Raw genomic sequence first — 22,536 nt, 5'->3', positions numbered from 1 at the left:
GTTGACCAAATACTTATTTTCCACCATAATTTACAAATAGATTTTTTTAAATTCCTACAATATGAATTCCTGGATATTTTTTCCACATTCTATCTCTCACAGTTGAAGTGTACCTATGATGAAAATTACAGACCACTGTCATCATTTTAAGTGGGAGAACTTGCACAATCGGTGGCTGACTAAATACTTTTTGCCCGACTGTACAGTATGTGGCACAATCGTTTGGGACCAGTTTTAGATATATTTTGACAAGCTGGGGGGGGGGGGGGGGGGGCTGCATGACGTCACTAATCAGAAAATGTATTTTACAACTACTCATTATCCGTAACAGCAGCACATGGCGCCTCAGTGACTGTTGGCCACACTCACTAGCTGTACTGACACTATGTTATTACTGTTTCATAATAAAGTTAAAGTTAAAGTACCACACTAAGTGTGGTGAATTTTATCCTCTGCATTTGACCCATCCCCTTGATCACCCCCTGAGAAGTGAGGGGAGCAGTGGGCAGCAGCGGTGCCGCGCCCGGGAATCATTAATGGTGATATAACCCCCAATTCCAACCCTTGATGCTGAGTGCCAAACAGGGAGGCAACGGGTCCCATTTTTATAGTCTTTGGTATGACTCGGCTGGGGTTTGAACTCATAACCTACCGAACTCCAGGCGGACACTCTAACCACTAGGCCACTGAGTAGTAATAGCACCATCTGATGGAATTAAAAAGTCTTGACCTGTAAATAAAATGAATAGTTGGCAAACAGACGTGGCTTCTGCCTTACCGTCAACTCCATCTCGTCGTTCTCGTCCCTGGCCACAAACGGCCACCATCCCTTCACCCTCTTTTGCTTGAAGATGGAAATGGCAGGAAGTGCCTGCTCATTTCGGATCATGTCAATAGAGCACTGCTTGGACGTCTTCGCTCCTCGAGGGAACCGGTTCAGGTCCAGTTCGATCGCACCTGGAGGTGGATCAAATCACGGATTCAACCTTTCGTACGCAAGGTCCCGCCCGGATTTTTCCCAGTGAGTATCACAAGAACAATAGTATGTGTGTAGTCATTTAAAGGCCTATTGAAACCCACTAGTACCGACCACACAGTCTGATAGTTTATATATCAATGATGAAATATTAACGTTGCAACACATGCCAATACGGCCGGTTTAGTGTACTAAATTGCAATTTTAAATTTCCCGCGAGTTTCTTGTTGAAAACATCGCGTGACGTCACGGACTGTCAGGAAATATTAGCTCAGCACCAGTTACAGCTAAAATTCGTCTCTTCATCGCATAATTACACAGTATTTTGGACATCTGTGTTGCTGAATCTTTTGAAATGTTTTCAATTAATAATTGAGACTATAAAGAACAATGCTGTTGGTGGAAAGCGTGTATTGCAGCTGTCTTTAACACCGAGACACAGCCGGTGTGTCTTTGTTTTTAACACAGAGCGGTCAAGCGAATATGTTTCTCTACGTCAACCAGCATGTTTTTGGATGGGAAAATTGTGATATATATCTTACCGAGGACATCATTGGATTATTCGTCCTCCTGCAGTAGCTGTTTAAAAGGCAGCTGTGAGCTTGGCTCCTCGGCTTCTCTCTGAGACACTGCCTGTTCACCGCAGCCATCCGACCTCGAGGTATGTCATTACTATCTCACTAAAACACTATTAAAACAATAAGCAGATAAGGGATCTTCCAGAATTATCCTAGTAAATGTGTCTAATTACATCTGAAACGCTTACACTGCCGCCGCCCAGAGCCGTCACTTTTTATTTTTTTTTTATTTTTATTTTTTTTATAGTCCTCACTATCAATATCATCATCCACAAATCTTTAATCTTCACTCAAATTAATGGGGGAATTGTCGTTTTCTCGGTCCAAATAGCTCTTGCTGCTGGAGGCTCCCATTAAAAACAATGTGAGGACGTGAGAAGCCCTCACCCTTGTGACGTCATCGTCTGCGACTTCCGGTAAAGGCAAGGCTTTTTTATCAGCACCAAAAGTTGCGGACTTTATCGTGGATGTTCTCTACTAAATCCTTTCAGCAAAAATATGGCAATATCGAGAAATGATCAAGTATGACATAGAATGGACCTGCTATCCCCGTTTAAATAAGAAAATCTCATTTCAGTAGGCCTTTAAATGGAATACAATACAAACTGAACAGACTATAAATAGCATAGGCAAAAAGGAATAGTGATTCTGTGGTCCAAATAGAATGTAAAAACAATGGCAGCAAACCAAATAAAAGCCAAGTTTAAGTTAAGTGTTCCTCATTAAAACAAAGTGAGGTAAAAAATAAGAAAGAAATTCAAATATTTCTTACCCAGGAAGTCGTCCGCAGAGAAGTGGTCTGCATCCCACACCTGCAGAGTGAGACGAGGGGGGATCTTATATTCCGTCTCGTCCCAAGAGAACATTGACTCTTTCTTAGAGATGACGATCTTCTCCTCCGCCATGAGGTAATCGAAGGGGAAGACGAAGCGCCAGTTGAAGTTTCCCTCCCCGGTCAGAGAGTGGTAGTGGACGTCGGTGTCCTGCCTGTCTTCCTGCTGCCCCTTCAACCATCTGTGTGGAGGACACGCGAGAGCACAGATCAGTCCAAGACCCAGGTCAGGTGTCCTTCAGGCATTGCATGCATCTCAAAGTGTTCGCAAAACTGGGAAAGTTGGGATGCTTTAATCGGGGAGACCAGAGAACTATATTTTTCAGATGTTGGAGGTAGAATTTGTTTTTTCTTTATTAGCTCCTGGGCTTTACCTACTGTTGAGTAATAAACCAATATGTTAGCTTCAAGCTAAAGTGAATGAAACTGTAGTAACAATAACAAGGTCAGGTGCTAAATAAACGTAGTATTTTAAGACGCACAAATTAGGATCGTTTTGTTCCCGGGAAACTGCTGTGTTTGGCAAATGGTAAGTCCGTCCCTTGGTCTTAGATGGTCCGAAATATTGTTGCTTTTAAGCAGTGGTGTCCAAACCTCTTACAGTAAGGGCTGCCATACAGAAAAAGTCAAAGGTTGTGGGGGCCGCTTTGTACTTTTTGTACATTCAAGATCCTAAAAAACCTGTCATGATTTCACATGCCAGTTACCGTTTTATTTATTTCTTGTCGTTGATATTATTTCCTGTCCTGTTTGCCTTCATTTGCCACCACTCCTCTGGTTTTAGTGCTGACTCCGTCACCTGACCCTGGTTACCAATCAGTATGCTTCTCTGGATTGGATTATTTTATATTTGTGGACTTCCCGGCCACACGTCTTTCTTTTTGTGTTACCTGTGTTTCTCTAATAACGATGACTTCTTTTTTGCACTTGCCTGCCATCTCTACATCCTGGGATCAATAAATACACTGAAATGTAACAAAAACCAATACAATATAAATTAATCAAAACCTTATTATTCTTTAATAGTATCATTATTACGCGAATGCTTTAGCACACTCAAAATGTGTATGTACAGTACAGGCCAAACAATTGGACACACCTTCTCATTCAATGCGTTTTCTTTATTTTCATGACTATTGATGGAGATAGATATCTACATATATCCATATTTAAAAGTTATTTTTTTTGTTCCATAGTCATATTTGGAATAGCTAGTGTTCTATCTTGTACTCTGTTTATCTTTTCCCTATCTCCTGACCGATGGTACACAGTAGACGACCTTGTGCTTGTAATGCAGGTTGGCTCCAGCTGAGGAAGACAATAGATAAGTGTATTTGCTCTGTAGGGGAGAGGGGAGGGCGAGCGGCGTATTGAAAAAGGCAAGACTTCCGTGGTATTTTCAGATCAACTTGGGCGATGCAATTTGAGTGTGTTGTTCATAGATTGGTCTCCCAAAGCTTTGGAATAAAATGTCGAAATAACTATTCTGTCTGGGATTCATTTAAAATCAGCTTATGTGTCATCAAAAGAACTTGGGGCTGACCAGCAGCTTAAATTTCCAGCAAGAGGAACATCTGGTCCAAACACAACACTATTTACATTGTAGTTTGTCACTGAAGGCATCAAAACTATGACACCTGTGAAGTGAAAAACATTTCAGGTGACTACCTCTTGAAGCTCATCGAGAGAATGCCAAGAGTGTGTGAAAAAGTAATCAGAGCAAAGGGTGGCTCTTTTGAAGAAACTTGATAGGCTTCAGCACCCCCGCCACCCCAAAAAGGGACAAACGGTCGAAAATGGATGGGTGGATAGAATATAAAACATTTTTTCAGTTATTTCACCATTTTTTGTTAGTTACATAACTCCGTATGTGTTCATACATAGTTTTGAATGAGAAGGTGTCTCCAAACTTGGCCTGTACTGTATGTCACATTTTTTAAGGAAATCGGGCCGGTTCTATCGTCCCTTTATTTTATTTGTATGGTTTCTAATCAAAACTGACTTATTTTGTCTGTGGAAGGTGTCGCAGGCCAAAAAAAAAAAAAAAACGAGCTGTGGGCTGAAAATCCCCCCCGGGCCCGCACATTGGATGCTATTGCTTTAAAGTTTTCCATAGTGCTTACGTTAGTTTGAGTTTTTACTTCAAGCAAGGTATGGATTACTTAGGAGGGATCGTGCAGAAAAACTCTTCGATCAATAGAGCACTTTGTAAAAAAATATTGTTCTCAGCAATAGCAATGCACTTATCAAGCATGCAGTATTTGTGCAAGCACACATTCATGCACCAGGCAGGACATTGCAAACTTTAAAGCCAACAAATCAAATATGTTGAACAAAAGATGGTTTGGTTTTTATTATGACTACGGTTTGTCTTTCTTATGGCGTGCGGATTGAAGAAACAAGGAAGGCCCGTGCTGGACGCAGAATCAACAGGATGCGGGATAGAAGAAAAGAAAAAGTTAAAATGGGACGTGGAAAAGAGAGGACGCTGTGCGAGCCATGCGATGGAATTGCGTGTTTTTACCCCCTGACATAGATGTCAGACATCTTCTCTCCTGTCAGGAAAGCATCGTCCTCTAGAATTACGTCATCAGTGTTCCAAATAATAACACGTAGCTCAAAGCTGGACACAAGCAGAGACACGCCACAAACACGAAAGTACACACACACACACACACACACACACACACACGACAAATGGAAACACAACAAAAAAAAGTAGTTAACTGCAAAGAAAAGACAAAACAAAAACAAAAACACAACACTCTGCGCACGACACACAGCTCACACCCACCACGGGGTCAGCTGCCCCCCGCTGTACCTACCCCCTGACAAATATGTCACTGGACTTTTCCCCAGTGAAGTAATCATCGTCTTCCAGTGTTACTTCGTCTGTATTCCAAATAATCACCCTGAGCTCATATCTGGTAAATGGGGGGGAGGAAGGAACACATGTACACACACACAGTCGTTGCACTGCAAATAGAGAGCTAATCTGGAAATTACAATACAGTTTAAACAGCAATATTTACTATATCACATTTTCATATTGTAAAAACAAAATACTTTAAATTTAATTTACACAATTTGACAAATTCTGTACTGAAAAAAATAACATTATATTAATATTTCTGTAAATATTTTTGTTCGATAGCTGCATGCTATTTTCTTGATTAAACATTTGTAGAAATAATAATTATTTTAAAAAATAATTTCATAATTAAATATTGATAATAATAATATATAATTATCACAATTGTATTTTTGTATCCAAGTAACAATAATGTAGCGGCTGGCTACATGTTTTTAGCCAATGGGTAGCACAGAATTTTTTAATAATGAATGAGGGAAAAACGGAAATCGCAGTTTTTGGTCCGGATCTCACTGACATGGGACCATTGCAAAATTATGTGCGTCCCAAAATCGCCAGCCTTGGCGTCACTATAGACAGTGATTTTAAACTTGACAAACAAGTCAACGGCGTTTTAAAATCGTGTTTTTATCACCTTCGTCTTTTAGTAAAGGTTAAACCGTTTTTATCTTTTAACCTTTTTGAACAAGTTGTGCATGCTTTTATTTCAAGTCGCCTGGACTACTGCAATGCACTTTATGCTGGTATTAGCCGAAAAAGCTCTATCCCGGTTGCAGTTAGTCCAGAACGCGGCACCACTACTTTTAACAGGGACCAGGAAACCCCAATTCTTCAGAGTTTGCACTGGCTCCCTGTTCATTTTAGAATTGATTTTAAAACATTGCTGTTTGTTTTTAAATCTTTACATGGACTGCATGGCACCTCAGAATATCTCGGACCTCATCCAAATTTACACTCCTGCGCGCGCTCTGAGGTCCGAGAGCCAGCTCCAGCTCGTGGTGCCCAAGACCAGACTTAAAACCAGGGGAGACAGAGCCTTCTCTGTGGTCGGCCCTAAGCTCTGGAACACTCTGCCCCTCCATGTTCAAACTGCTTCCACAGTGGAGTGTTTTAAGTCTCGTTTTAGGACCCACTTTTATTCTTTGGCTTTTAACACTACGTGAGTTGTGTGATCCGCTGTCCTCTGTTGTCCTCTCTGTTTTTATACTTTTTTATTTCTATTTTACGGTTTTAATTGATTTTACTCTTTAAAATTGTTTTTAATCATATTTATTTTTATATTGTTTTAATATATATATACATTTTTTTTTAATTCAGTCTTTGGTGGAGCATAATATTGTTTTTTAATATTGTTTTTAACATGGCTGTGCAGCACTTTGGAAACGTTCTTGTTGTTTAAATGTGCTATATAAATAAAGTGGATTGAATTGGATTGGATTGATTTTGGCTGGGGGGGCCGGACTTCCGGGGAGAGATAGGGAAGAGATAGGGAAGTGACGTTGAGTAGTGGTTCGAGTATGCCCGGGTAAAATGAGGAGACACACATTGTTGTGCAATAAAGACAAGACAAACAAGAAGTTGTATGAGCCTACATTCCTGGGATATTACGATAAGCACAATTGACTAAACAAGTTGGCACATATTTTCTAAGTTTGATATCATTCAAATAGTTTAAATGTAAAAGCATATTGTAATGTTTCCTACTATCAGTGTTCAAGATGTTTTTTTTTTTTTAATACAAACCCCGTTTCCATATGAGTTGGTAAATTGTGTTAGATGTAAATATAAACAGAATACAATGATTTGCAAATCCTTTTCCACTCATATTCAATTGAATGCACTACAAAGACAAGATATTGGTTGTTCAAACTCATAAACTTGTTATTTGCAGATAATAATTTACTTAGAATTTCATGGCTGCAACACGTGCCATTGTAGTTGGGAAAGGGCCTGTTCACCACTGTGTTACATCACCTTTTCTTTAAACAACACTCAATAAACGTTTGGGAACTGAGAAAACTTATTGTTGAAGCTTTGAAAGTGGAATTCTTTCCCATTCTTGTTTTATGTAGAGCTTCAGTCGTTCAACAGTTCGGGGTCTCCGCTGTCGAATTTTACGCTTCCTAATGCGCCACACATTTTCAATGGGAGACAGGTCTGGACTGCAGGCCGGGCAGAAAAGTACCCGCACTCTTTTTTTACTTGTCTTGCTGAAATAAGCAGGGGCGTCCATGATAACGTTGCTTGGATGACAACATATGTTGCTCCAAAACCTGTATGGACCTTTCAGGATTAATGGTGCCTTCACAGATGTGTAAGTTACCCATACCTTGGGCACTAATACACCCCCATACCATCACAGATGCTGGCTTTTGAACTTTGCGCCTATAACAATCCGAATTGTTATTTTCCTCTATGTTCTGGAGGACACCACGTCCTCTGTTTCCAAATATAATTAGAAATGTGGACTCGTCAGACCACAGAATCCCTTTCCACTTTGCATCAGTCCATCTTAGGTGAGCTCGAGCACAGCCAAGCTGGCCGCGTTTCAGGATATTGTTGGTAATCGGGTTTGGCTTTGCATAGTAGAGTTTAAACTTGCATCAACAGTAACTACAGTTGGAAGCAACAAACTGTAGTTACTGACAGCGGTTTATGAAGTGTTCCTGAGCCCATGTGGTGATATCCTTTACACACTGATGTCGGTTTTTGATGCAGTACCGCCTGAAAGATCACAAGTCCGTAATATCATCGCTCACGTGCAGTGATTTCTCCAGATTCTCTGAACTTTTTGATGATTTTACGGACCGTAGATGGTAAAATCCCTAAATTCCTTGCAATAGCTCGTTGAGAAATGTTGTTCCAAAACTGTTCGACAATTTGCTTACAAAGTGGTGACCCTCACCCCATCCTTATTTGTGTATTAATTAGCATTTCATGGAAGCTGCTTTCATACCCAATCATAGCACCCAACTGTTCCCAATTAGCTTGCACACCTGTTGGATGTTCCATATAGGTGTTTGAAGAGCATTCCTCAACTTTATCAGTACTTATTGCCACCTTTCCCAACTTCTTTGTCACGTGTTCCATCCATCTTCTTCCGCTTATCCGAGGTCGGGTTGCGGGTGCAACAACCTAAACAGGGAAACCCAGACTTCCCTTTCCCCAGCCACTTCGTCTAGCTCTTCCCGGGGTATCTCGAGGCGTTCCCAGGCCAGCCAGGAGACATAGTCTTCCCAACGTGTCCTGGGTCTTCCCCGTGGCCTGCTACCGGTTGGACGTGCCCTAAACACCTGCCTAGGGAGGCGTTCGGGTGGCATCCTGACCAGATGCCCGAACCACCTCATCTGGCTCCTCTCGATGTGAAGGAGCAGCGGCTTTACTTTGAGTTCCTCCCGGATGGCAGAGCTTCTCACCCTATCTCTAAGGGAGAGCCCCGCCACACGGCGGAGGAAACTCATTTCGGCCGCTTGTACCCGTGATCTTATCCTTTCGGTCATGACCCAAAGCTCATGACCATAGGTGAGGATGGGAACGTAGATCGACCGGTAAATTGAGAGCTTTGCCTTCCGAATCAGCTCCTTCTTCACCACAACGGATCGGTACAACGTCCGCATTACTGAAGACGCCGCACCGATCCGCCTGTCGATCTCACGATCCACTCTTCCCTCACTCGTGAACAAGACTCGTAGGTACTTGAACTCCTCCACTTGGGGCAGTGTCTCCTCCCCAACCCGGAGATGGCATTCCACCCTTTTCCGGGCGAGAACCATGGACTCGGACTTGGAGGTGCTGATTCTCATTCCGGTCGCTTCACACTCGGCTGTAAACCGATCCAGTAAGAGCTGAAGATCCCGGGCAGATGAAGCCATCAGGACCACATCATCTGCAAAAAGCAGAGACCTAATCCTGCGGTCACCAAACCGGAACCCCTCAACGCCTTGACTGCGCCTAGAAATTCTGTCCATAAAAGTTATGAACAGAATCGGTGACAAAGGACAGCCTTGGCGGAGTCCAACTCTCACTGGAAATGTGTTCGGACCAAGCTCTGGCACTGATCGTACAGGGAGTGGACCGCCCCAATAAGACAGTCCGATACCCCATACTCTCTGAGCACTCCCCACAGGACTTCCCGAGGGACACGGTCGAATGCCTTCTCCATGTCCACAAAGCACATGTAGACTGGTTGGGCAAACTCCCATGCACCCTCAAGAACCCTGCGGAGAGTATAGAGCTGGTCCACAGTTCCACGACCAGGACGAAAAACACACTGTTCCTCCTGAATCCGAGGTTCGACTATCCGGCGTAGCCTCCTCTCCAGTACACCTGAATAAACCTTACCGGGAAGGCTGAGGAGTGTGATCCCGCGATAGTTGGAACACACCCTCCGGTCCCCCTTCTTAAAGAGAGGAACCACCACCCCGGTCTGCCAATCCAGAGGTACCGCCCCCGATGTCCACGCGATGCTGCAGAGTCTTGTCAACCAAGACAGCCCCACAGCATCCAGAGCCTTAAGGAACTCCGGGCGGATCTCGTCCACCCCCGGGGCCTTGCCACTGAGGAGCTTTTTAACTACCTCAGCGACCTCAGCCCCAGAAATAGGAGAGTCCACCACAGATTCTCCAGGCACTGCTTCCTCATAGGAAGACGTGTTGGTGGGATTGAGGACGTCTTCGAAGTATTCCTTCCACCTATCCACAACATCCGCAGTTGAGGTCAGCAGAACACCATCCGCGGCATACACGGTGTTGATAGTGCACTGCTTCCCCTTCCTGAGGCGGCGGACGGTGGTCCAGAATCGCTTCGAAGCCGTCCGGAAGTCGTTTTCCATGACTTCCCCGAACTCCTCCCATGTCCGAGTTTTTGCCTCAGCGACCGCTGAAGCCGCACACCGCTTGGCCTGTTGGTACCTGTCAACTGCCTCCGGAGTCCTATGAGCCAAAAGGACCCGATAGGACTCCTTCTTCAGCTTGACGGCATCCCTCACCGCTGGTGTCCACCAAGGGGTTTTAGGATTGCCGCCTCGACAGGCACCAACTACCTTGCGGCCACAGCTCCGATCAGCCGCCTCGACAATAGAGGTGCGGAACATGCTCTACTCGGACTCAATGTCCAGCACCTCCCTCGTGACATGTTCGAAGTTCTTCCGGAGGTGGGAATTGAAACTTTCTCTGACAGGAGACTCTGCCAGACGTTCCCAGCAGACCCTCACAATGCGTTTGGGCCTGCCAGGTCTGTCCGGCATCCTCCCCCCCCATCGCAGCCAACTCACCACCAGGTGATGATCGGTAGAAAGCTCCGCCCCTCTCTTCATCCGAGTGTCCAAAACATAAGGCCGCAAATCCGATGACACAACTACAAAGTCGATCATGGAACTGCGGCCTAGGGTGTCCTGGTGCCAAGTGCACATATGGACACCCTTACGTTTGAACATGGTGTTTGTAATGGACAAACTGTGACGAGCACAAAAGTCCAATAACAAAACACCACTCGGGTTCAGATCCGGGCAGCCATTCTTCCCAATCACGCCTCTCCAGGTTTCACTGTCGTTGCCAAAATGAGCGTTGAAGTCCCCCAGTAGGACAAGGGAATCACCCTGGGGAGCACTTTCCAGTACTCCCTCGAGTGTACCCAAAAAGGGTGGGTACTCTGAACTGCTGTTTGGTGCGTAAGCACAAACAACAGTCAGGACCCATCCCCCCACCCGAAGGCGGAGGGAGGCTACCCTTTCGTCCACTAGGTTGAACTCCAACGTACAGGCTTTAAGCCGGGGGGCAACCAGAATTGCCACCCCAGCCCGTCGCCTCTCACTGTCGGCAACGCCAGAGTGGAAGAGGGTCCAGTCCCTCTCGAAAGAAGTGTTTCCAGAGCCCTTGCTGTGCGTCGAAGTGAGTCCGACTATATCCAGCCGGAACTTCTCCACTTCGCGCACTAGCTCAGGCTCTTTCCCCCCCAGTGAGGTGACGTTCCACGTCCCAAGAGCTAGCTTCTGTAGCCGAGGATCGAACCGCCAAGTGCCTTGCCTTCGGCTGCCGCCCAGCTCACATTGCACCCGACCTCTATGGCCCCTGCTATGGGTGGTGAGCCCATTGGAGGGGTGACCCACGTTGCCTCTTCGGGCTGTCACGTGTTGCTGGCATCAAATTCTAAAGTAATGATTATTTGCACAAAAAAATATATATATCAGTTTGAACATCAAATATGTTGTCTTTGTAGCATATTCAACTGAATATGGGTTGAACATGATTTGCAAATCATTGTATTCCGGTTATATTTATATCCAACACAATTTCCCAACTCATATGGAAACGGGGTTTGTATAGTGACTCCAGCCCCCATGGACGTTACATTCACCATGCGGTCCTGCACAGCCCGCTACAACTCCAACGGGGTAACGCCAAGAAGTCCACTTTTACTTTAAAGATGATCCAATTCAAAATGTGCTGTTACGTTCGCATTAAATCATACTGATGCAACTAATGTTGCTTTCACCTGAAATGAATTGATGTGAAACGCTGTGGGTATAATGCTGTCATCGTGTCAGTGTGTGAAGGGTGCGGGGCTTTTTGCGTGAAGAAGCACATTAAAATGTAAATCATCAAATGCCAAGGTGCTTTGTTTAATAGTTTAACCCAAATGTATTCCTGGCCAAGTCGTGCTCTGTCACTGATTAAAAATGTGAAATCAAAGTTTACTACATCACTTCCGGCGGACGTCATTAGTACTTGCAGTGAAAAGCAGAAAAGCCTGGATTCGAACCCTGTTCGTGGTATTTGCTAAGTCTATTCAATTTTTGTTTTTTAAAATTATGTTTTCATGTTGTTTAAAAATTGTTCAATATGCCAATCTTCTTAGTTATTCTTAATAAAAAAAATGACTAAAATAAAGCTGATTATTAAATATGTTAGATGAGCGATATATAGTTATAGGTCAGGGGTCGGCAACCCAAAATGTTGAAAGAGCCATATTGGACCAAAAATACAAAAACAAATACGTCGGGAGCCACAAAAAAATTAAAGCCATATTACATACAGATAGTGTTGAATAAAGAAGACTTAAAGGAAACCAAATGAGCTCAAATATAGCTACAAATGAGGCATAATGATGCAATATGTACACACAGCTAGCCTAAATAGCATGTTAGCATCGATTAGCTTGCAGTCATGCAGTGACCATATACGTCTGATTAGCAATCCACACAAGTCAATAACATCAACAAAACTCACCTTTGTGAGCATGAGCACAACAATAAAAGTTTGGTGGACGAAATGAGGCAGAAAAAGAAGTGGCATAAAACACGTCTTTGAAAGTCAGAGTAAGTTATACATAAAACTAGGGTGAGTTCAAGGACCGCCAAAATGAGTAGGACAAAACACCGCTCACCAAATACTCGAATCAGTGAAGCATGTTTGATACTAACAGTGTACTTTATATCAATTAGGGAGGTTTGTGTCATGGTTTTCCTACTAAAGAAACCATATTAAAACAAAAAAATGTTTTTTCCCCTCATCTTTTTGCATTTTTCATATATTTTTGAAAAAGCTCCAGAGAGCCACTAGGGCGGCGCCAGGGAGCCGCATGCGGATCCAGAGCCGCGGGTTGCCGACCCCCGTTATAGACCAACTAAAGCTTTTATTATTCTAGAAATTCATTGTGTTGCTCTAGGTAATATAATTTATATAAAAAAAATTGAGGTCAGGCTTTTCAAAGTTCTTCTTGGACAACCAATTTTTGACCTCGGTATTTGTCAAATCCTAGTTATGGAGCTAATGGTTATTGTTTTAACCAGCCAGTCAATTGAGAAATTAATCGTAAATATATGAACACATTTACAAATTGTACAAAATGTAAACCATCTTTGATTACATGAAAACACTTTTTAGGGAATAAATTACTACTTAAATACACACAATAAAATGGAATATACTGCAGGGGCTGCACTAGGAGAGATTTTGTATTTTGTTTTCATGCTTTCATTCACAATTTTTTTATTTATATGAAACAATGTTAATACTTTTTACATCAAACATTATTTTAATTTGATGCATGTTTTGTGCTAAAATTAAATACATACATAATCAAATCATAAAGTTGCATGTTTTCTTGGTACAATCCCTGTTTATCTGCTTGTCAATATTGTGTACCACAAAGGACAATAAAAAGTTCTGGGGAAATTTGCCATTGTGTCCAGGAAGGTGCTAGGAATATGTTTGCGGAAAAATTGTATCCGTTATTCATTGTTTGTTTGATATTTTACTGTATGTTCGCATATTCTTGCAAGGTTTGGATTGTGGGGCCCTAGCATACCACATGTACTGCGTATTATATTATAGCTTGAAATTAAGATGTATATAAATTATTTCAAATAAACATAACCACTTACAGGATTATAACTGGTTAAAAAAACAAGAAAGTAGCTGTACAATACCTCAATATGCCATTGACAATGATACCAAATTCGTTGATCCCACGCTGTTAAACTACATCTTTTGTTACTGTTTTGATTCAAATATGACAAGCAATGCATTTAAACACACCAAGCTTACCTTTTTGGCTTTCGGGGTGATATGTCGATAGCGGGCCCTGGAGCCGGCATGTCCATAGGAAACATGTCCACCCACATCTCGATGCGACCCTTTGTGCATGACATTGTAATGGTTTAGTTTATTGCAAAAATGCTAGATATTATCACATATTTACACTTGCTGTTATGATGCACACGCCATCTGCTTCTCCCTCCCCAGCAGTAGCACCTAGAGGCCCCGCTGTTCGCACAGCAAGACACGCCCCCGCACGTGCCGCGCAGACTGCAGCCATGCGCCTCCACAGCTGCCGACAATCACCTATCAACGCAGCTGGTCTTGACGAGAGGCAGCGGCATAAAAACTCACGCCACTGACTGCTCCATGCCGGAACAACCTTTTGATTCAGTAAGCTTCACGGCTCTGGCTCCTCACCTGTGTCCCTCTCTCTTGCTCGTTTTGTCTCCCTCGTGCCTAGTTCTTATCTGTCCTTGTCGTCTGCTATTCCCACAGTACCTCCGTGTCTCTGCAGTGAGCGGTGCGTCTCACCTGCTAAATTCTTTCCCCGGACTCTGACTGCCTCCCTGGACCCTCGACCCCCCGCGCTTGCACCTGGATCTCTGGACGTCTCTCTCTTGCCTCCACGGACCTCGCTAGGATTTTGGATCTCTCTCGCTTCACCCTTCTGGACCTGTTTGCTACTGCAATCAACACACACTTACAACAACCCCAGGTAACTTATATTTGAGTAACTTCCACACATAGCCTTGCATCCACACACATAGTTGCATACACACCCCATGTACTCATCAAGCCAAAATAAAACCTTTGAACTAGACCTCCTGATGTCGTGCCGTCTCCTTCCCCCAGTATAAACGTAACAGTTTGTTCCGGCCATGATGGAACCAGACGGCACGCAGATATTTCAAGCCACCCCTCTGTCCCGAGCCCCCTCGACACCTGAGATGTCTGCCATGTCGACAGTACTCCAGCAACACCAGAATCGTTTTTCCGAATTGGAGGACCATCTGAATGTCTCCATCTCTCGCCTGCAGGCTAGAGTGAACACCCTCAGTCCAAACCAGGTGACATTCTCCACGCCTGACACGAGCACCCCAACGACACCTTCCCTAGGGGGTCAGCCTCAACTTCGGGAACCCAAGATTGCCAGTCCTAAATCTTTCGAGGGGGACTTTGAACTTTGCAGAGGTTTCCTGGTACAGTGTGAGTTAATATTTCAACACCAACAGTCTCGTTATGCTACTGATGGTGCTAAGATAGCATTCATGTTTTCACTGCTTTCCGGTCCGGCATTGAAGTGGGCCACAGCAGCTATTAATAAGACTTTGGGACTGAGCTCCGATTACGTTGCTTTTCGTACTGAGTTCCTCGCAGTCTTCAACCACCCAGTCGATGCTGGGGACGCCGCCACAAGGCTGCACACAATCCGGCAGGGCTCCCGCTCCGTAGCCGCTTACACTCTAGAGTTCCGCACTCTGGCAGCTGACAGCGAATGGGGAGACAAGGCACTACAGAGCGCTTACAGGAGAGGCCTTAGCGAGACCATAAAGGACGGCTTGCTGCGGGACCGACCTTCCTCTTGCCGGGAGCTCATCGAGTTGGCCCTGCTTTTCGACCAAAGACTGTTGGAACGTGCCGCAGAAAGAGACCAAAACCCCGCCAGCTTCACATTGACACCCCTACCTCGACCTGCCGACCGTTGTCTTGCAGGACAGACATTTCCCCCGACTATGTCCCCTGCTACTATCACGGAGCCGATGCAGATAGGCAGGTCTCGATTGTCGACTGAGGAACGGGAGAGAAGATTCCGGCAACGTCTCTGCCTCTACTGCGGCCTTGCGGCCCACATCATCCGCCACTGTCCTTCGCGACCGAGGGACCTGGCTCCCCAACCAAGAGGTATGCTGGTGAGCCATACCGCCGTCCCCACCTTAAAGAGGGAGAGAATGGATCCTGGCATACTGTTTCCTGCGACCTTGGCCTGGAACTCGAGGACATTATCAGTTGGGGCCTATTTGGACTCCGGGGCAGACGACAGCTTTATCGACTTTGAATATGCACGAAGAACCGGGATCCCCATGGTTCCTCTCGATACCTTCCTCTCCGCTCAAGCTTTGGACGGACACCCTTTAGGTCCCATCAAACACCGCACTATACCCCTGTCATTGACCCTCTCAGGCAACCATACTGAGACCATCAGCCTCTGGGTACTGGATGCCCCATTAGCCCCCTTTATCCTCGGCCGCTCCTGGCTTTGTCAGCACGACCCCCATATATCCTGGTCATCTGGCAGAATACTGGCATGGAGCACTTCCTGCCACGCGCACTGCCTCAGGTCTGCAGTAGCTCCCCCTTGCAGACTCAAGCCCACTTCACCACCTCCCGATCTATCCCGTGTTCCTTTGGCGTACCATGACCTGGCGGCTGTCTTCAGCAAGGAACAAGCTCTTTCTCTTCCACCCCACAGACCCTATGACTGCGCGATTGACCTGATCCCCAACGCGGTCCTCCCGTCCAGCCGTCTGTATAATCTGTCCCTCCCTGAGAAGCAAGCCATGAGTGACTACATCTCTGAGTCTCTCACCTCCGGAATCATCACCCCATCCAAGTCACCGGTGGCAGCAGGGTTTTTTTTTGTTAACAAGAAGGACGGTTCTTTAAGACCCTGTATTGACTACCGACAACTCAATTGCATTACCGTTAAGAACAAATACCCATTACCCCTCCTGAGCTCATCCTTTGAGCCCCTCGCCCCTGCCACCATTTTCACAAAGTTGGATTTACGTAATGCCTACCACCTGGTGCGCATCAAGGAAGGTGATGAGTGGAAAACGGCATTCAATACTCATCTGGGCCATTTTGAGTACAGAGTCATGCCGTTCGGGCTCACAAACGCACCTGCTGTCTTCCAAGCCCTTGTGAACGACATTCTAAGAGACATGATCGATCGGTTTGTTGTTGTTTACTTGGATGACATTCTAATTTTTTCTAAGGATCTACAGGAGCATCACCGACACGTCCGCGTCGTTCTTCAGCGACTCCTGGAAAACCGCCTCTTCGTGAAAGCCGAGAAATGTGAGTTTCACGCAACATCTGTTGACTTTCTGGGCTTTATCATTGAAAGCGGTCATATCAAGGCTGACCCCAAGAAGGTGGAAGCAGTAGTGGAGTGGCCCAAGCCTTCTACTCGGACGGAGCTAAGGCGCTTCCTGGGATTTGCGGGATTTTACCGACGGTTCATTAAGGATTTCAGTAAGGTGGCCGCACCACTCCATGCTCTCACATCTACCAACATTCCCTTTCAGTGGACCCCAGAGGCCGGGAGGGCCTTTTGGAGCCTCAAGAGGAGTTTTGTCTCTGCCCCTATCCTTGTTCATCCTGACCCAGACTGCCCATTTATTGTTGAGGTGGACGCCTCCGATTCAGGGATTGGGGCGGTGTTGTCTCAGCGCTCCAGGTTAGATAACTGTATCCATCCCTGTGCTTATTTTTCCAGACGCCTTTCGCCTGCAGAACGTAACTATGATGCTGGTAACAGGGAGTTGCTGGCAGTCCACGGCGCTTTGACAGAGTGGAGACACTGGCTTGAAGGGGCCAAACACCAATTTCAGGTCCTCACAGATCACCGCAACCTCCTGCATGTCCGGTCAGCTAGAAGGCTGAATGACCGTCAGGCCCGCTGGTCCCAATTCTTTTGCCGGTTTGACTACGTCCTCTCGTACAGGCCGGGCTCCCGCAATACTAAGGCTGATGCCTTGTCCCGGAAATTCTCGGAGGAGCCCGCCTGCACCGTCTCTCAAGAAACCATCATTCCTCCGGCCCGAATTATCGGCATGGTCACCTGGGAAGTGGAGAACCAGGTTCAGCGTGCCCTGCGCTCCAATCCCGGACCTAGGGGCGGACCCCCCAACAAGCTTTTTGTTCCCCGAGAACTACGCGCCAAGGTTCTGGACTGGGGGCATTCCAGCATCATCGCCTGCCATCCGGGATTCCAACGCACACTCTCCTTCATTCGACGGCGGTTCTGGTGGCCGTCGATGGCTTTGGATATACGTGAGTTTATCGCAGCATGCAGTACCTGTTCTCGTAACAAGTCTTCCCACAGACCGCCGGCGGGCCTGCTGTGCCCCCTAACTGTCCCCGGTCGTCCCTGGTCACACATCGCGCTGGATTTCATCACTGGATTTCCCTCATCCCGAGGTAACACCACCATCCTTACCATCGTTGATCGCTTCTCCAAAGCCGCACATTTTGTCCCTCTGCCTAAACTTCCCTCTTCTTCCGAGACGGCCGACCTCCTTACCACTCACGTGGTTAAGCAGCATGGCATTCCCATGGACATTGTGTCTGACCGTGGCCCCCAGTTCACTTCCCGGTTGTGGCAGTCATTTTGTAAGGGGATTGGGGCTACGGTCAGTCTTACATCAGGATACCACCCACAGAGTAACGGCCAAGCAGAGAGGACAAACCAATGTGTTGAGACCATGCTACGCTGTGTTACAGCCCGCCAACCTGCCTCTTGGAGCAAGTTCTTGCCCTGGGTCGAGTTCGCCTACAATTCTATGAAGAGCTCGGCCACAGGTTTGTCACCATTCGAGTGCTCCCTCGGTTACCAACCCCCTATATTCCCCCAACAAGAGGCCGAAGTGGCCCTCCCTTCTTCTCGTAGGCACATCAAGAAATGCCGTCAGATTTGGAAAACCGCCCGTGCTGCCCTGTTGAGGGCCTCCGAAAGAATGTGCCGCAGTGCCAACCGGCGGCGCATTCCGGCTCCATCCTACACTCCTGGACAACAAGTCCTGTTACGGGCCAAAGATCTCCACCTACAGGTACCTTCCCGTAAACTTGCACCGCGGTTTGTAGGACCATATACGGTGGAGGCCATCATCAACCCAGCATCTGTTCGTCTGTCTCTTCCCCCCTCAGTGAAGCGACATCCGGTGGTCCATGTATCCCAAATTAAGCCTGTTTGTAGTTCTCCACTTTCTTCCCCTGACCCTAATCCGCCCCCTCCTAGAATTCTGGATAACGGTGACCCAGTTTGGACCGTCAAGGAGATCCTTGGGGTCCGTCGGCAAGGTAGGGGTCTGGTATTTTTGGTAGATTGGGAGGGTTATGGTCCAGAGGATAGATCCTGGGTGCCGGCCTCCTACCTTGCTGATCCCTCCCTTCTGAAGAACTTCTATCAAGCCAACCCTGGAGCTCTCCGGCGCTCGTCGGGAGCCTCGCATAAGAGGGGGGGCACTGTTATGATGCACACGCCATCTGCTTCTCCCTCCCCAGCAGTAGCACCTAGAGGCCCCGCTGTTCGCACAGCAAGACACGCCCCCGCACGTGCCGCGCAGACTGCAGCCATGCGCCTCCACAGCTGCCGACAATCACCTATCAACGCAGCTGGTCTTGACGAGAGGCAGCGGCATAAAAACTCACGCCACTGACTGCTCCATGCCGGAACAACCTTTTGATTCAGTAAGCTTCACGGCTCTGGCTCCTCACCTGTGTCCCTCTCTCTTGCTCGTTTTGTCTCCCTCGTGCCTAGTTCTTATCTGTCCTTGTCGTCTGCTATTCCCACAGTACCTCCGTGTCTCTGCAGTGAGCGGTGCGTCTCACCTGCTAAATTCTTTCCCCGGACTCTGACTGCCTCCCTGGACCCTCGACCCCCCGCGCTTGCACCTGGATCTCTGGACGTCTCTCTCTTGCCTCCACGGACCTCGCTAGGATTTTGGATCTCTCTCGCTTCACCCTTCTGGACCTGTTTGCTACTGCAATCAACACACACTTACAACAACCCCAGGTAACTTATATTTGAGTAACTTCCACACATAGCCTTGCATCCACACACATAGTTGCATACACACCCCATGTACTCATCAAGCCAAAATAAAACCTTTGAGCTAGACCTCCTGATGTCGTGCCGTCTCCTTCCCCCAGTATAAACGTAACACTTGCACATTCAACATGTTTGAAAAGTAGTAGAAAAAAGCAGAGCTAAGTAACATGAATCCTATTGCACACTTTGGTAACCTTAAATCATTTAACCTGTTCAATGCCTGGTTTGTCAGGGTTCAGCAGGGGTCTTGTCTCCACATGTTCGGGGACGAGCCGACAACCCACCCGAGGGACTTCCTCCCAGTGGTTTAGCACGGTCAGAGCTAAGTGTTCCTCTGTCTGCTTCTTCAGACCTTAAACCACAAGAAGCAGCACTTATAAAAACAACATAACTGGGAAAAAGCCTGCAAAATGCACCTACCGTTTTCGTCCTCCATCACTGTCGGTCCGATGAAAATACGTTTCGCCACTTTGACTTTTCCTCCAGGGCCGTATTGAGGGGGATCTATCTTGCCTTCCTTACACAACTTTGCTAAGATCTGGCTGGGCTTCAAAGGATCACGCCACACGTTGTATCCGTGCCTAACAAAGACACAAAAGTGAAATAAAAAGTGTCTAACTCAGTGGTTCTTAACCTGGGTTCGATTGAACCCTAGGGGTTCGGTGAGTCGGCCTCAGGGGTTTGGCGGAGCCTCTGCCACAGACACACCCGACTCATCGTGTAAATAAAAAATTGTACATATCGGCATATTATGAATAGGGTAACACCAGATGTCACATCGATTTGCAGGTGTGTAATTTGTTATGAGTTAATGCGCTGTCTTGGTTTTATTCTTTGAACAGGGTGATGGTCATGCACGGTTCATTTTGTGCACTAGTAAAAAAAACTAACTTCGTCTTGAATTTGAAAAAGAAAAAAATATTGTATTTTTCACTAAAGAAAGGGTTTGGTGAATGCGCATATGGAACTGGTGGGGTTCGGTACCTCCAAAAAGGTTAAGAACCACTGGTCTAACTGTTTTGAGTGATAACTTGCAAGTGTCACTTACACAGAGTAGCTGGAAGAAATGCCACAGGTGGCTCTGTATTTGCTGTAGAAGCGATTCTCCAAGTCGATCTTTGTCTCTCCAATTAGGTCGTCTGTGCCCACGAGATCCCAGTCGTAAACGGAAACCGTCAGCATGGACTTCATGGGGAATGTTGCTTCAATGTCAAATGACCTGCGTGGAGGGATGGGAAAGGACACAAGGGTATCTGAGTAGGGGTGGACAAATTAAGTAATTATACGCCATTTCTAGATAACAGAAAATATGATTTTTTTTCTACAATTCTCCCAATTTCCTTATTAAACCATCTATTCAACCTCCAAGCTGAATCTCTTCACATTGACATAATAAGTCAAGTGTAACAAACTAAAAGTAACTACTGTAGCGGTTGATTTACGGACATAATTCGCCACACCTAGTGCTTGACCTTATTGTTATTATTCACTGTACTGTTCGAGTATGCACATGACAATGTTGTTCTGTTTCACTGTACTGTTCAATTAGGCACATGACAAGGTTGTTCCGTTGCAGGTAATTCGGCGCGGCCCCTTTAAGTGGCCGGCAGGAGATTCTCCCAAAGGTGGGGGTTTGTTGTTCCCGCCATTTTTGAGTGTTTTAAGTCAGTCTGTTCTGGTTCTAAAAGATTAAAGGACGCACACGTTTTTGTGTGTCAACGATACGCGAAGTTGTCTTGCTTTCACGCTACAAGCACAACACTGGTGACCCCGACGTTTCACTGAACGAATTCAGTGGATTTTTTTTTCGACCATGACGGCGAATGCAGTTTCTCTGAAGCTGCCCGAGTTCTGGGAATCTTCCGCGACTGTATGGTTTGCCCAGGCCGAGGCACAGTTCACCCTGCGAGGTATCACCGAAGACGACACTAAGTTCCATTATGTTGTGTCCTCCCTCGGGAGCGCGACGGCGTCCAGAGTGGCTAGCGTCCTTACGCACCCACCGGAGAGGAACAAGTACCTCACGTTGAAGGCTCACCTGTTACAGACATTTGGACTTACCGACGCGGAGCGAGCTCGGCGCCTTTTTTCGTTGCAGGGGCTTGGCGATTGCAAGCCCTCTGAACTCATGGACAAAATGCTAAACCTCTTGGGTGAGCACAGCCCAGGATTTCTGTTCGTGCAGCTTTTCCTGACACTCCTGCCTTCTCAGGTGCGGGCTGCTTTGGCTAACACCGCCATTTTGGACTGCCGCGAACTAGCTGCGGAAGCGGATAAAGTTTTTGTAGCCACCCAACCGACCTATGTGGCTGCATTTCTACCGGCTGAGGCAGATTCGCCCACTATCGCGGCTGCCGCCGCGGTAGCGGCGCCCCCCAGGCGGCAACCGGATTCTGGATTATGTTTTTTCCATGCGAAGTTCGGGACAAAAGCCAGGCGCTGCCGACCCCCGTGCAGTTTTCGAGGACCGCCGCCGGGAAACGCCGGGGCCGGCGCTCAGCAGTAGCCATGAGTGTCGGCAGTACTGGCAGGCTGCTCTTCATCCAAGACTCCCTCTCTGGACGTCGGTTCCTGTGTGACACGGGCGCGCAGAGGAGCGTCCTGCCAGCATCAAACTTGGACATGCTGTCTGAGTCTCATGGCCCCCCCATGGAAGCGGCCAACGGCAGCCCCATCCGCACTTATGGAATACGGTACGTGGAAGTGTGTTTTGGTGGACAGCGTTTCAGTTGGAACTTTGTGACTGCTAAAGTGACAGTGCCGCTCATCGGGGCAGATTTTCTCTGTGCTTTCGGCCTCCTTGTGGATGTTAAAAACAGGCGTTTGGTGGATGCAATTACGTTCTGCTCCTACAAGTGCAGTCTCAGCGCGACAGACTCAATCAGACTTTCCAGCATGCTACCCA

The 22,536-nt window shown here is 46.6% G+C and overlaps 1 protein-coding gene across 16 annotated transcripts in view; it reads right to left on the bottom strand.

Annotated features, from left to right (window-relative positions):
* Positions 1–22,536, bottom strand: part of otofa (otoferlin a) — a 209,095-nt gene that overhangs the window by 6,811 nt on the left and 179,748 nt on the right. For 9 of the 16 annotated variants that reach the window (XM_061885624.1, XM_061885618.1, XM_061885631.1 and 6 more), the window contains 7 exons: positions 20,680–20,850; positions 20,052–20,212; positions 19,841–19,983; positions 13,805–13,893; positions 4,911–5,009; positions 2,327–2,568; positions 779–957 (listed from right to left, as the gene is read on the bottom strand). In XM_061885624.1, coding sequence (XP_061741608.1) covers positions 779–957; positions 2,327–2,568; positions 4,911–5,009; positions 13,805–13,893; positions 19,841–19,983; positions 20,052–20,212; positions 20,680–20,850 — 1,084 coding nt within the window. Of the gene's footprint in view, positions 1–778; positions 958–2,326; positions 2,569–4,910; positions 5,010–5,211; positions 5,311–13,804; positions 13,894–19,840; positions 19,984–20,051; positions 20,213–20,679; positions 20,851–22,536 lie in introns of all 16 variants that reach the window. The other 7 variants (XM_061885616.1, XM_061885628.1, XM_061885629.1 and 4 more) reach the window with 1 other exon arrangement.

Source organism: Nerophis ophidion, linkage group LG24, assembly GCF_033978795.1.
Source record: "Nerophis ophidion isolate RoL-2023_Sa linkage group LG24, RoL_Noph_v1.0, whole genome shotgun sequence".
In the NCBI taxonomy this organism is placed as follows: domain Eukaryota; kingdom Metazoa; phylum Chordata; class Actinopteri; order Syngnathiformes; family Syngnathidae; genus Nerophis; species Nerophis ophidion.
The sequence above is the reverse complement of the archived record's forward strand: the minus strand, read 5'-3'. Positions and strand labels throughout refer to the sequence as shown.